Source organism: Bubalus bubalis, chromosome 16 (assembly GCF_019923935.1).
Source record: "Bubalus bubalis isolate 160015118507 breed Murrah chromosome 16, NDDB_SH_1, whole genome shotgun sequence".
Taxonomy (NCBI): domain Eukaryota; kingdom Metazoa; phylum Chordata; class Mammalia; order Artiodactyla; family Bovidae; genus Bubalus; species Bubalus bubalis.
In genome coordinates, this window is record NC_059172.1 from 26,013,426 (window position 1) to 26,029,553 (window position 16,128).

At 35.6% G+C, this 16,128-nt stretch overlaps 1 protein-coding gene across 12 annotated transcripts in view; it reads right to left on the bottom strand.

Annotated features, from left to right (window-relative positions):
- Positions 1-16,128, bottom strand: part of METTL15 (methyltransferase like 15) — a 231,832-nt gene that overhangs the window by 126,159 nt on the left and 89,545 nt on the right. For all 12 annotated transcript variants that reach the window (XM_025266318.3, XM_025266319.3, XM_006068011.4 and 9 more), the window contains one exon: positions 4,146-4,282. In XM_025266318.3, coding sequence (XP_025122103.3) covers positions 4,146-4,282 — 137 coding nt within the window. The remainder of the gene's footprint in view (positions 1-4,145; positions 4,283-16,128) is intronic.

Here is a 16,128-nt window from a genome sequence, read left to right on the forward strand (position 1 = left end):
CACGACTAAGCGACTTCACTTTCACTTTTCACTTTCAGGCACTGGAGAAGGAAATGGCAACCCACTCCAGTGTTCTTGCCTGGAGAATCCCAGGGATGCGGGAGCCTGGTGGGCTGCCGTCTATGGGGTCACACAGAGTCAGACACAACTGAAGTGACTTAGCAGCAGCAGCAGCAGCAGCATGCAGACTACATCATGAGAAACACTGGGCTGGAAGAAGCACAAGCTGGAATCAAGATTGCCGGGATACATATCAATAACCTCAGATAGGCAGATGACACCACCCTTATGGCAGAAAGTGAAGAGGAACTAAAGAGCCTCTTGATGAAAGTGAAAGAGGAGAGTGAAAAAGTTGGCTTAAAGCTCAACATTCAGAAAACCAAGATCATGGCATCTGGTCCCATCACTTCATGGGAAATAGATGGGGAAACAGTGGAAACACTGTCAGACTTTATTTTGGGGGCTCCAAAATCACTGCAGATGGTGATTGCAGCCATGAAATTAAGACGCTTACTCCTTGGAAGCAAAGTTATGAGCAACCTAGACAGCATATTAAAAAGCAGTGACATTACTTTGCCAACAAAGGTCCATCTAGTCAAGGCTATGGTTTTTCCAATGGTCATATATAGATGTGAGAGTTGGACTGTGAAGAAAGCTGAGCACCAAAGAATTGATGCTTTTGAAGTGTGGTGTTGGAGAAGACTCTTGAGAGTCCCTTGGACTGCAAGGAGAGCCAACCAGTCCATCCTAAAGGAGATCAGTCCTGGGTGTTCATTGGAAGGACTGATGCTAAAGCTGAAACTCCAGTACTTTGGTCACCTCATGCGAAGAGTTGACTCATTGGAAAAGACTCTGATGCTGGGAGGGATTGGGGGCAGGAGGAGAAGGGGACGACAGAGGATGAGATGGCTGGATGGCATCAACGACTCGACGGACTTGAGTTTGAATAAACTCCGGGAGTTGGTGATGGACAGGGAGGCCTGGCGAGCTGCGATTCATAGGGTCGCAAAGAGTTGGACACAATTGAGCGACTGAACTGAACTGAACTGATTATTCTTTTTGTCCAATTCTTTTAGAAACCCCAAGGACTATTATTCTTTTAACTAAATTATGGGTGACTTAGATATACTAGCATTGCATTTTGTTTGCATTTATGCTTCAATGATATTGGACTTTTTCTCTTTTTCCTTTTATACTATCTCTAGCAGAATTAGGCATTAAAACACTGCTGAATTCAATACAAAATGAACTTTAAGAGCTCTTCATATTTACGAAGGTCAGAACTAGCATAAATGGCAATGCTCTTTCCTACTCTTTAAGAGCTAGATAACAATTGCAAACCTGGTCACTATGCATTTTTCTATACACTTTAGTTACCTTTCTAATGTTTTCTATGGCAAAAACCGATTAAAGGTTTATAATTATTGAGTCAATTTTAATATTTTATATTTTCTTAGTACATTATTCATTTAATCTAGGGATTCACATGTTGCCACAGAATTGCAATAAAATCACCTTACAATTTACCTTGTGCCTATGGTTGATTTTCTCTCTCAATCTTAATCATATAAATATTTTTGCTGAATATTTATTTTTACCCTTAACAATCAGGCTGAAAGGGATTTTGCTATTTTCAAAAATGATGACTTGAGATTTCTCCTTTTTTTCTTTTCAGTATCTTTGATTCTAGATTTTCTCTGGTTGTGTACTGTCACCCTGCTTATTTAACTTACATGCAGAGTACATAATGCAAAATGCTAGGCTGGATGAAGCACAAGCTGGAATCAAGATTGCTGGGAGAAATATCAGTAACCTCAGATATACAGATGACATCACTCTTAAGGCAGAAAGTGAAGTGGAACAAAAGAGCCTCTTGATGAAAGTGAAAGAGGAGAGTGAAAAAGTTGGCTTAAAGCTCAAACATTTAAAAAACTAAAATCATGGCATCTGGTCCCATCACTTCATGGCAAATAGATGGGGAAACAATGACAGACTTTATTTTCTTGGGCTCCAAAATCACTGCAGATGGTGACTACAGACATGAACTTAAAAGACACTTGCTCCTTGAAAGAAAAGCTATGACCAACCTAGACAGCATATTAAAAAGCAGAGACATTACTTTGCCAACAAAACTCCGTCTAGTCAAAGCTATGGTTTTTCCAGTAGTCATGTATGGATGTGAGAGCTGAACCATAAAGTTGAGCGCTGAAGAATTGATGCTTTTGAACTGTGGTGTTGGAGAAGACTTGACAGTCCCTTGGACTGCAGGGAGATGAACCCTGAATATTCACTGGAAGAATTGATGCGGAAGCTCCAATACTTTGGTCACCTGATGCAAAGAACTGACATTGGAAAAGACCCTGATGCTGGGAAAGACTGAAGGCAGGAGGAGAAGGGGACAACAGAGGACGAGATGGTTGATTGGCATCACCGACTCAATGGACATGAGCTTGAGCAAATTCTGGGAGTTGGTGATGGACAGGAAAACCTGGCATGCTGCAGTCCATGGGGTCGCAAAGAGTTGGACACGATTGGGTGACTGAAGTGAACTGAGCTGAATTATCTATTTCTGCTTTATTTTGATTTATCTTTTTGTTGTTTAATTTTTTAAAGGGAATTACTTTGTGGATGAACCAAAAAAAAAACACCTCAATAAAATTTGAGATAAGGTACTATAATTTAATAAAATGAGATTATTGGGTGATGGGCAAAATATACATCCCATCTCTGTCACTATTAAGTCATATGTGCCTTTTAGCAAACTAGTAGGCATAGCTAATAGTTTCCACATTTGTAAACTGCAAAGAGAATACAGTCTTGCGATTCCATTTAAGAAACTAGAGTGTCTGGAAGAATAAGAGACGTTGGGAATCACCACCTTTAGAAACAATAATATCTAAGAGAACCAGGCTGTCTATGCTAGTGATATATAATGGAGACCTATATTCATTCTATAAATATTCAGATCATAATCAAGTAAACTCCTAAAAAGTTTCACAAATATGAATGCCCCAGTACAAGACTTCAAGATGGTGCATTTTAAGTTACTTTGCTTAAAATGAAAGAATGATTAAAAAAAATACTGTGCCATAGAAACTCACCCTCATATTTCTGTTAGAAATAAAGAACCTGGGGTCAAATAGGTTTCTAGGGACTTCACAAACACTGTGATCTTGCAAACAAAAATCTAGGTAAATTTATTTACACTTTTATCGGGAGATGTAATCACATAGATTGGCAAAGAGTCTGGGACCTGAGAGAGGTTGAAAAGACTCTTCTAGATTTGCAATCCAACCTTCTAACTTTAGCCTGTGATTAAACCTTTCCATGGTCTTACTTTCGCTACTTCACCAAAGACCTTTTCATTGTTGGACAGCTACAACTCGTAAAAACTCTATGTCCAGTCACAATTTACCTCTAAAATTCTCATCTATTTTTTTTTTTTTTTCCCAGTCTCTGGAGCTTAGCAGAAAAGAACAACTCCCCATTACAGAAAAGAGCCCTTTACATATTTGGAGATGGCCATCTGAATTCCAGGATATTTGTCTTTTACGGCCTGATGGCAACATGGCAAAAGGACATAACTCATTGATTCAAATGTTTTTCTCTAAAGGAAAATGCTTTTATGACGTATAAAGACAATAACCTTAAATTTTTTTTCAATTTCTACCATAAATGCTCACTATTTTTGACAGAGGGATAGAAAGGTCTAAATTTATTTGTGAAATGCCAAAAGATTTCAAAGAAAATTGCATTACATTGATGTATGTAACCTCATGAATTCTACAGAATTTTTACATACTTATTTACTCCACTAAATTCTTAGAAACTATAAATAAAATATTTTTTAAATGTTTTTAAGGTATGGGTTATCTGGTAAAATACTATTGAAGGATGGATTTCAACACATCTTCAAATATCTGCCAAAAAAAATTTTTGCGTTTATACTTATTTACAAAGGATAAATGCAGTAATATTTTTAAGTGGTGCTAAAAATATCACTTACATCAATTATTTTTGTATAAAAAGGGAGGAAATATTTCATTAAGTATAACATCATACAAGGGAAAACAAATTCCAAACAGTAAACCAAGAAACTATTACTGAGCAACAAAATTAAATGTCTATACAGGAGTATTACTTACGGGTACAATTCTGAAAGCTGTTCAGCTATTGCATATGCTGTTGGGTCTCTGTCTAATGCATACAGAGTAATATCTGGCTCCTTCTGTAGAATGGCTCTTGTGTGTCCTCCTGAACCAAATGTCATATCTAGGAAAACCTAGCCAACACAGAAAGAGAAAATTACCACTTAGTAAGAACAAAATTTATTCTTGCCAGCTTACTTTATTTCTAAACACACATAATGCTTTTAAGATCTGATAGCAAATAGAAAAATAATTATACTATTATTAATATATTTATTTTTGCCTAGAGTTCAATTTATTTTACATAAAGTTTGGATCAATTATGACTGATAAGTCCAAAAGAATTAGTCAGAGTATCAACAAAATAATAATTTTTGTCATAGGCTGGCCAGTTCACGACAAATTTACATTTCCTCCCATGAGGTCATACTGGCCATTGTGTTGTGCTGCTACTTTTTCAATGCTTTCAAGCTCCTGGCTAAAAATATTTCCAACAATTTCTCATCATTTGGAAACAGTTTACAATTGGCGTGACTCACTTTATCACAGTTTCTCTAAACACTTCATATTAAGCATAAAGATATTCAAGGAGAGAGAGATTATACCTAACAGTAGTCATAGGACAAATATTTAATTAACAAATTAGACCAGGAAAAAGCTCAAGGCTTAAGTCAAAACATCTGTGATAAATTCTATCTTTGCCACTAAGGAGCTATATTGCTCTGGAAATGTCACTTAAAATTCCACAGTGTCTAGACTTTTCCAGAGTTTAGAAAGAAAAAGAAGGTTTAGAAGAAGATATCCCAATACCTACCTAATTGGTAAGGTGACACATAACTTCTCATTTAAAGTGAAAGCTGCTCAGTCGTGTCTTAACTCTTTGCGAATCCATGGACTGTATCCTATCAGGCTTCTCTGTCCATAGAATTCTTCAGGCAAGAATACTGGAATGGGTAGTCATTCCCTGATCTAGGGTTTGAATTCAGATCTCCTGCATTGCAGGCAGATTCCTTACTGTTTGAGCCACCAGGGGAGCCCCAAACTTCTAGGAAGTGGCCAAAACAATTTTGAAGTAAAAGATTTACCAGGACAACAGGATACAATATACAGGGGTACATACGTTTAAATGCTTGCATCATTCAAGATCCAGTTAATGAAGTTAACTGGATCTCAATCTATTTCTTAGCTATTTTATTTAGCCGCACTAAAAAAAAGCCAGCTGAGAGTTCAAGAAACTAGAAATTAGACCAGGACCACGATGGAAAAGAATATTAAAAAAAGATTATAAATATTTATATATTTATATATAGATAGATATGTGTGCATTTGTGTGTGTGTGTATAAAACTGAGTCACTTTGCTGTATAACAGAGATTAGCATAACATTGTAAATCAACTATACTTCAATTAAAAAACAAAAAGGCCAAGTGGGAAGAAATCAGGCGTGGAGCATAAGAAATATATATGTGAACAAGGTTGTTGAATTGTAGTTAATTTGGAAGTCAAGATACTCTCAACACATCCTCTGAAAGTTATGCTCTTTAGTTTAATGCACTCTCAATAAATTTCACTGGTATGATGAAAATAAAAACAATTATTCCAATAATACTGAATATTATAACAACATACACTAGAAGTCAGACTGTTAAAAATGTTTAAACATAAAACTCTTTTAAAAGTTCATGTGTACATTGCACAAAGGAAATTCCTGTAATGGATCTGAACATTTCTCTGTCCTGAATATTATAACTTTTTCCAGGGAGAGTGGCCAGAGACAAGGCACAATTATGCTTTGATTTTTTTTTTTTTGCTACAAGCTACCATGCTGAGTCCTGTGTTCCAATCATGTCCTCAGAAAAGTTAGCCTACTATTCAAAGAATAATATGGAGGAAGTCTTCTGATGAAAATTGAGAAGAGGAGGTATTTAAAGCATTACATCAGATGTAAATGTGATGGAAAGGTACAGGCGCTGCTTTTTAACGTGACTTTTTTAGCATAACTTAACCTCGCACTGCTGTAACTGTCAGCACGGAAGGTATGGCTACATATATTTTTCACCTTTCTAAACAGTAACGTTAAAACAGTATTTGAAGTCTTACTGTTTTTATGGCTGTTAGCAGTACATACTTAAATCTCACGATTGAGTAATTTCCTCTCCCAAGCTGTATACTTCTTTTATACATCTATGAAAAAGTAAAAATCTTCCACCATAGTTCACCTCAGTTTTAAAATTGCTAGCGGTTTAGCATGATTTAAACAGAGAACTTTTTTAGGCTTGAAAAAGTTATATATGTGAACCAAGTAGCTGAATTGTGATCATGCTTTCTTGCTAATCCCTAATATCAAATCCTATATAACCCTAGGTTTAAACTAAGAGTATATCAGAGAAAGTAATTTGAACATGATTGCCTTCTCTCAAGCCAGGAAAGCCCCAATCAATATTTAAAAAGAAAAATTCTCATTATTAAAAAATATTCTGGAAAACGTGAATGAGATGATTATAATTTACATGATTATTTTTTAATCTATCATGATTATGCCCTTGGTGATATACTGACAATCAAGGAAATTTTCATAGTAAAAACAACCAGTTAAGTGTAACACAAAGGATGAAATAGGAGACAAATGGGATTTATGAAATGAGAACTGAACCCTACCATATGTCTTGGGTTAATAGGTGAGTGGCGCCATCAAATTCCATTTTAAAAATTCTAATACACAATGCCCATCAAAAATTATAAGTGACATCTAGGCCTTGTGAGTTACCCAGCACTACAACTGAAAAAGGAGCCAATTAGTTTTTCCTTTCTCTTGGGTCATTAACATGACATGCAATTACATTTTTTAATTTGTAAAATTTGATAATAAAATAAGGAAACTGGACAATTTTTCTTTGCTTAACAAATGTACAAGAACAAAAAATCTGAATGTTTCCAAATAATATTTTTACGAATCTCAACTGTACACATATGCAAATGTTTATGCTACAAACATATGGAATTCTTTCTTTGAATTACCTGATATAATTTACCTAAAAAGCCAAACCCATATTTGATACCAAGAGTTTTTTTCTGGTAATTTCATTTAATACCAGCATAACCCTGACCAAATCATTTTAACTGCCTAAGTTTCAAATTCTTCATCGAAGAAGTGGGAATAAAACATATCCTTGTTTACCTTGAAATTTATAAAGATTATCTTATTTCTTCCTTACAACCCTGAAGTAGGTGTTAGTAAGTTTTCTACACACAGAAACTAAAATTACACTAAGCTAATAAGTGGATAATGCAACAGCTGAATACAGGTGTATCTGGCTCCAAAACACTCTGACTATGCATTAAATCAATATAGTCTATCTATCTGCACACTGTTTTACGGCTTTCCAAGCATTAATGTTTTCCTACTTGGTCTAACAAAAGTCGGTAAGGGAGTATGAAAAAGTGGCATTATCCACATTTTTGCAAACAGAAAACTCAGGTTCAGAGAAAAAATATCATTTGACTAAGATCATATTACTAGTAAGTGAGGGAAAGAGAATCCTAAACAAGGGCTCACCATCTCTGATTTCTGTGCTCTTTCCGAAAGAAATAAAGAAAGAGAAAAAAGGGAAGGAACAAAACAAAAATAAGAAAAAAAAAAGGTAAATGATCCGAGATGGCTTTATAAAAAACATACAAGAAAAATTTACTGTTTTATAGATGACTCATTCCCACTGGAACTTAGGCTCTTGAAAATCCATCTTTATGCATCTCTCTCTCTTTCCCACTCCCTTCCTCCCGCCCTCCCGCCCTCCTCTCTCTCTCCCACCATCTCTGTTCCTCTTCTCCTGTTTCAAGCAGACACCTAGGTATCTAGAGCTTTAGAATGTAGGTCCTTTTTTTTTTTTTTTAAACCCTTCATTTTTTTAATTTATTTTTTTATTTTATTTTTTAACTTTACAATATTGTATTGGTTTTGCCATATATCAACATGAATCTCTTCCAGGATTTTTGCACAAAAGAAAGAAAAAACTTTCTACAACCACTTTTATATCTTTTAGTTACAAAAAAACAACAAAGTTAAGAAAGAGAGAAAGCTAGTTACACTGGGTAGGTGGTATGTTTAAGAAAAAGAAAGAAATTTCTTTGAAATTGAATAGAAGAGATATGGAAAAGATGAACAAATTCCAGAGAGGTGCAGGACCAATGAAGTGCCTGACAGGTGCTAAGACCTCAGAGCTGCCAGATAGATGACAGAATGAAGGGGATGGATCCTTAGTCATGGGGTTCCCCATGCTACCAGAGTTCCATGCCTCTCTATGGCACAGAAGCAGCAAAACCAACCATTGGTCCTAGTGGGTCTACACAGGTTAAAACGAAAGGCATCTTAGGGGAAATTAAATGTGATATGAGGTGACTAAGATGATGCAGGGCTTTGGCATAGCTCTGGGTGGTGTGTGGGGTCTGGGGGATAAATCATATTGATAGCTTTACAGAACAGGGAGACTGAGGATCAGAAATGAAATGAAGGTTATTTAAAGAAAATAAAAAACTAGCATTTGCAGAATAGGATGCATAACTACAATTCTTCAATCTGCCTCCAATTTAATATGGTAGTATCAGTGCACAGTAGTAGGTGTGTAGTATATATTTAATGATGTGATATGAAAAAAAGAGCTAAGTCTCCCAATGCAACTATGAAGACAGCAATACTCATCTGTATATATGAATTCAGAAATACTCTTCAAGATTTAAGACTCATTATGATAGGATCACATAAGAGAGTCACAAGATGCCCAACTTTTAAGCCATTTAAAATCTATGTATTCTAATATTAGCAATAGACTCATTAATAACAGAATTTCTTCAGAATATTAATAATGATAAATAACTATGAAACTCTGTAACATGCTTTTATTTACTGATCAGTCTCCTTTGAAATATGAAAATGACACTTCTTAGTTTGGGTTAGCTCTTTCGATCAAATACAACTCAATTACATTTTATCCCCATGGTCTTCTAAATATCATAGAGAAGATTAGATTTTACTTTTCACCATGATGAGTCACACTTGAATAGCTGTGGATCTGATATGGACATGGAACAAACACTGAATTTCAGAGCTCAGAGGGTCACTCTGTTGTTCAGTCGCTCAGTCATGTTTGACTCTGCGACTCTGTGGACTGCAGCATGCTAGGCTTCCCTGTTCTTCACCATCACCCAGAGCTTGCTCGAACTCATGTCCATAGAGTCAGTGATGCCATCCAACCATCTCAACCTCTGTTGTCCCCTTCTCCTCCTGCCTTCAATCTTTCCCAGGATCAGGGTCTTTTCTAACGAGTTGACCAAAGTGTTGGATCTTCAGCTTCAGCATCAGTCCTTCCAATGAATATTCAGGCCTGATTAAGCAAGACATAACATACTATTTATTCTACCCCCTCATTTTATTTATGAAGAGACCAAGGCCCAAAGAAGGTAGCTGGTAGCTAGTTGAGGGCAAAGTTAATACAAAAAGCAGATCCTGTGCTCTTTCCACTTCATCTCATAATACTCCCCCATTGAAATTATATAATCACATTGTAATAAAAGCAATTCCTCATTGAAAAAGCATTTTCCTAATACAAAGATATATGCAAGTGGGAACTCTGCACAACGGGCCTCCAACACAGTTAAAAACAATTACTATTCTACCATTTTAATTTTCTTAAGACTTTATGATGATAAGTATGTTGAACTAAATTCCAAAGACAATTACGTTTTATATGTGGCCTGAAAAAAGAGGTATGGCCATTATGCACAAGAGCAACTAGTGAAGATTTACTTCTTGAGATGTTACAGTTTTCAAATGGATCTTGAAACTGAAAACAAAAAAATTAAAACATCTAAAATCATAGACTCACAGGTGATTAAAGCTAGAAGGACCTATAAAGATAATCCACATTTATCATCATTATATACCACTCTGTCTTTATAGATTATATCTATATCCCTTTTATATAATATGTCTCAAATGTGATATCCTTTAAGACAGCTAAGGCTGCTCTCTGAAGGGGTGAGACTGGCAGAAATCACGGGATTTGCCCCAGATCACCCTCCATACACTAGATACTTAAATGATTCTTTTTTTTTTCCAATATAAGACTTCTAATCCTTGACATTTTCACACTGTAACAACACTGTTAAAATTGGACAGGAAAACATTTTTAGCCACGAACAGTACGAGGGCAGATCTTCCAATTTCATTTTTCTAATGTTGATTAGTCATTTCCAATCTGTGCAAGATTTGTAATAGTAAGTTCTCATCTGAATTTGGAAACAATATGGCCTGATTTCACTTTAAAATTTCTTCCTATGAATATTTTCTTTTCTGGCAATTATTCATTTTTAATTTTTCGAATTAAAATGTTTTTGAAAGAATGTTAATTTAATTTCACCTATTTGTAACTAGTTTCATTTTGAAAATACTGAAAGGTCTCAGGAATATACTTAACTTTCTAGAGTTTTTTCAGGAGGTTATTAAATTAAAATGCATGGCGTTAATTGATAATCTGTGTATTTAGGGAAGATCCAATATAGATAAGGCCATAGAAGGTAATACAAAGATAAGTTAGGAGACTTCCAATTTGGTGAGAGACTTTAGACAGGCTTGCTGCTGCTGCTGCTGCTAAGTTGCTTCAGTCATGTCCAACTCTGTGCGACCCCATGGACTGCAGCCCACCAGGCTCCTCCGTTCATGGGATTTTCCAGGCAAGAGTACTGGAGTGGGGTGCCATTGCCTTCTCCAATGCATGAAAGTGAAAAGTGAAAGTGAAGTCGCTCAGTCGTGTCCGACTCTTCGCGACCCCATGGACTGCAGCCCACCAGGCTCCTCCGTCCATGGGATTTTCCAGGCAAAAGTACTGGAGTGGGGTGCCATTGCCTTCTCCGTAGACATGCTTACAAATAACAATTAGTAAAAAGAAATCAACAATATAAGAAAGATATATATAATATTTTACAAGGAGTAAAAATAAATATTAATTTTAATCAGAAAATAGATGAATGAAAGTGTAGTAGGTTATACAGTTCAGCTGGGCCTTGAAGGCTGGGCAGAGTCAGAGCTTACCTTTCTTCTCATGTTCCATAGTCTCCAAAACTAATCAGTTATCAAGTCCAGTTGATTTTATCATACAAATATATCTTAAATCTTTCTATTTCCATCATCAATTCAAAGCACCCAAACTTCTTTGCTTTATTAATGCAATAACCTCAAAAGTCATATCCATACCTCTAATTTCACTTTTGATTCTTCTCACTACACTGTTAACAGGATATCCTTTCTAAAATAAAATAGCAGCATGTGGCATTCCTACTTAAACCCTCTCACAGGCTCTCCAAAAGTCCATGATAGAGTCCAAACTTCTAGGCAAAATGGACAATGTTCTTCATATTCTGGCCCCTTCATTTCTTTCCAATATTATCTTTCACTACACCCAGGCATGAATTTTACAATGTTTTCTACAGCCATACAGAAGTATGTGCAATAATCAAATATGCCAAGCTGTCTCATGCCTTCTCTCCCATTTGTCTTGTTCCATCTCTCTCAAATTTTCTTCTCAAATAATTTTGAGAACACTAATTCGTCCATAGCTCTATTCGAAAAGTTAGAAATACAATAGTATGCCTAAATAGACACGGGTCCTGCTCTCATGTAGTTTTCAGCCTGGAGGCTTGAGTATCTCTAATATAATATCTTATTATTATTATTATATATTTTTTAGAATAACCTATGAAACTGTCCTAAACATTTGTGTCGCTGGTGCCAAACAATACATAACACACAGAATGTAATCTATAAATACCTGCTGGATAAATAAAAACAAAGAGAATTTAAAAAATTTTTTTAATTTGAAAAGAATTTTAAAAAGACATAGGAAAGGATATGTCTGTTATAAGGAGAGCATGTTTGACTAGACTCCAGGATTTATTAGAAGAAGAGGGTAGAAAGGAGAAAAAGGGAAAAAAGAGTAATGGAAAAAGAAAAACTTTGACATATGCTCCAGATACTGGGTTAGTTTTGCAGTATGTAGCCTGTCTTACTGCTCGTAGTAGCAGTGTAAGATAGCCAAACTAGAGATCATGCAGGAAAGGCAGTGTGAGATCCAACTGCAGCAGTCCTAAAAGGCCAGGATAAGTCATCTATACCATATTTGCTAGACCCTGGACAGCTTTGAGGGCTTCTTTTTTTAAATACAAAAAATAGTTTGACTGCCAACAGTATGAGATGGATGGTGTGAGAATATAGCAGTGACCTAGAGGACACAAAAGCCTGAAATGGCAACAGGAATGGAGACGAATAACAAATGTACACATGTTTATTTCATATTTACTTTATGCAAAATGTGGTGCTACATATTTTATCTGTAGTTTTCAATCATTTTATACATAGACATAAATATACACACATTTTTAGCTAATTGAATGCAATTTTCAAAACCACACTCTGAGCCAAGTCACTATTATTATTACTATTTTACAGAAGAGAAAGGGGAGATTTAGAGTGGGCTAGGTAAGCTGTCTGAGGCACAGCTAATGAATGGTAAAACCTGATTTTAAAAACAGTTCTGTCTCCTGAACATGTACTACTAATTACTTTGCTTTTTTACAGAGGTAAGTGAAAAAAGTGAAGTCACTCAGTCGTGTCCTACTCTTTGAGACCCCATGGACTGTAGCCCACCAGGCTCCTCAGTCCGTGGGATTTTTCCAGGCATGTGGAGTGGGTTGCCATTTCCTTCTCCAGGGGATCTTCCCAAACCAGGGATCGAATCTGGGTCTCCCGCATTGTAGGCAGACGCTTTACCATCTGAGCTACCAAGGAAGCCTGCTTACAGAGGTAAGACAGTAATTATTATAGATGTGGTGAGTGAAGAAGTAAGAAGAATCACAAAGCATGCTATCCAGGTAACTAAGAGGATAACTGACACCATTTATTTTGCAATTATGTTAACTATGCCACACATTTTAAAAACTTAATCTCATATAATTCTTACCACAGCCTGCACAGTAGATAAAATAATTCTATTTTACAGATGAGTATATCAGAGTCATTTACTTAAGACTGTGTACCATTACATGTACCACATGAATTAGTGGTACAATTAGAGACAGAGGCAGAAATAAGCATTTCCTTTCCCTCACTTCTGCACTGCCCGCCATGCCCTGCCACCTCCATTAGGATCAGAAGGGCCAAGTATCAATTCTAACTCCAGAAGAGAGAAAACTAAAAATACGTGAGGATACATGCAGCTTGAGAGGGAGAACAAAGAGGTTTAAGAATTTTAAAAAGGAGTAGAATAAGTCTTCGTAGTAAACTTAAAACAGTGAAGTGAGGAGTGAGGACTATTCTGAACGGAGATTATGAAGAGAGTTTAACACACACACACACACACACACACACACACTCAAGTGTAATAGGCCCAATGATAATAGCAGTAATACATAGAGGAAGCAAGAAGTTTGGTTCCTGAAAGTGCTTGAAGAACATTAAGTCCTAATTGTATTTTTAAAAGCTCATCCTAATAAAACACACACACACACACACATATATATAAGATAAATTATTTTCATTATATATATTACACTATATATCACATCATGCAGCCTTTGGAAACACTGTGCCCCAAATATAATGCACCTGGCATACATTTACCAAATGGAACAGAGGCGAGCTCTTTGATGCAGCTAGTGAGAAAAGTGTTGAGATGAGCTAGTTCTTTGGATATATGATATAACAGATATTCTGACCAAAAAAAAAAACCTAGAAAGTAATCTGGTTTATAATGTCACTGAGATGTTTATAATTGCTAAGGCAAGCTATTATTCCACCACTGTGTGCTTAAATCACTCAGACTCTCAGAGAATTCTGTAAGGCTTTACTTATGTTTTCTGTCTAATCTGTTGACAGGTAGACATTTGTCATACTGATGCATTTGCAGACCAAAAATAAATTAGAACATATAACTGTGAACATAGAGGGCCACCAACCTCAATGTCAGCAACCATTTCTCCTACAAAACCCCTTGATTTATTATTGTCTTGTCAAGGTCTGTTGAGTATCCGTCTGCTATGTGCTTATCTTTGTTTTATTTGTAACTATTACATGGGCTTATGTAAAAGGAAAAAAATCTCAAAAGAACATAAAAGTTATACCACAAACAAAACAATCAATGCATTGCAATAAATTTATCTCCTTTCTCATTTTATCAAGAGTATTGGTGTTACTATAATGACTCATTCTGCCTAAATTCTGCACACATTTCATCTTGTAGCTTAAATTCTTATTCACAAAAGAAATCTTACTTGTCATAACAAAACTTATTTTTTATCTTCTTCACAAAATATGTTCTTCAATTATGTCAAACAATTAGAGTATTCATCCTTGCTGGTGATGAGTAACTTTTACTCTTACCTATAATAAGGAATGAATTTCAATCACAAATCTTAGCCCTGTACAACAGACTGCCATTTGATCTGCTTTCAAATACAATGGTTGAATTAACACAAATGACTAAGAACAATATGGCATGAGTGGTCTCAATAAGCTTAATTTCTCAAAGGTCACAGGCACAGACAATGCTAATCTGTCAGTATCTTTTGGAATAAGAAAAATAGTTTTATTCAACACCATCAAGAAATTCAGATAATATATTCTGGACAGACTTTTCAAGGAATAACATACAATTACCAAGCATGATAGACAGTTATTTTCTCTAACGATTATTAAGTGTATAGATTTGGAAAAATAATGTGAAAATAATGAAATACTGAATCCTTACGTCAATGTGTTCAGCAAATGCTCTTTCCAAAAATTTTTGGTGGGGGTGGGGGGTACAAGTCATTTTACTGATGGTGGCTTCAACACGGTTTAAGTATTAAATGTTCAGTTTAGTTCAGTTCAGTTCAGTCGCTCAGTCATGTCCGACTCTTTGTGACCTCATGAATCGCAGCATGCCAGGCCTCCCTGTCCATCACCAACTCCCGGAGTTCACTCAAACTCACGTCCATCGAGTCTTAATCACCATTAAAATAAAACCAATGATGGTAATATTTTCTATTACTCAGCCTCCAAATAACATTAATTTTATACACATCAAAGCAAACCTATATACATAAGTTGCTGTTGTTTAGTCACCCAGTCTTGTCCGACTCTTTTGTGACCCCATGGATTGGGATTTTCCAGGCAAGAATACTGGAGTGGTTTGCCATTTCCTTTCTCCAGCAGATCTTCCCAGCCCGGGGGTCAAACCTGCATCTCTTGAATTCTTTACCACTGAGCCACTGGGGAAGGAGGAGGGAGGAGGGTTCAGGATGGGGAACACATGTATACCTGTGGCGGACTCATGTTGATATATGGTAAAACCAATACAATATTGTAAAGTTAAAAAAATAAAATTAAATAAATAAATAAAATAAAATGTTTAAAATGTAAATATTATTATTACTTTTCTTGTTCAGATAGTAATACCTTTAAAGATTTTTAGTATAGCCCTTTAAAATTTTATCTTCTGGAGCATAAACAACTGCATTTTCAAATGAATTGGACAGCAGGACCTAATTTAACTACACTGGTATTCTGACATATTACTAGAAACAAAGAATCCAAAATTTCTCAATTTTTAACTGACCAGGAAGACTTTATACATCTTTCAATTGTGGTCCAATGAAGTTGACCAAATGAAGCAAGTCATACTAAAATCAATTATCTAATTACCTTGATAATAAAGTAAAAATTATACACTTATTATATAAATTCTGTATGGAGTATAGAGAATTTTGGAGTATAAATTTTACAGGGAGATACACAGAATTATAAAACATACTGCTAGTTTCCTAATGGACATTCAGACTCTTTGAAGAGACCAAACATGAATCCCTGGAAATAATTAAATAACAAAATTTCAGGCATGTCAAGCGTCAATGTATAGTTATATGTCAATGTTAACAAAGAGTAAATTATGTTTTAT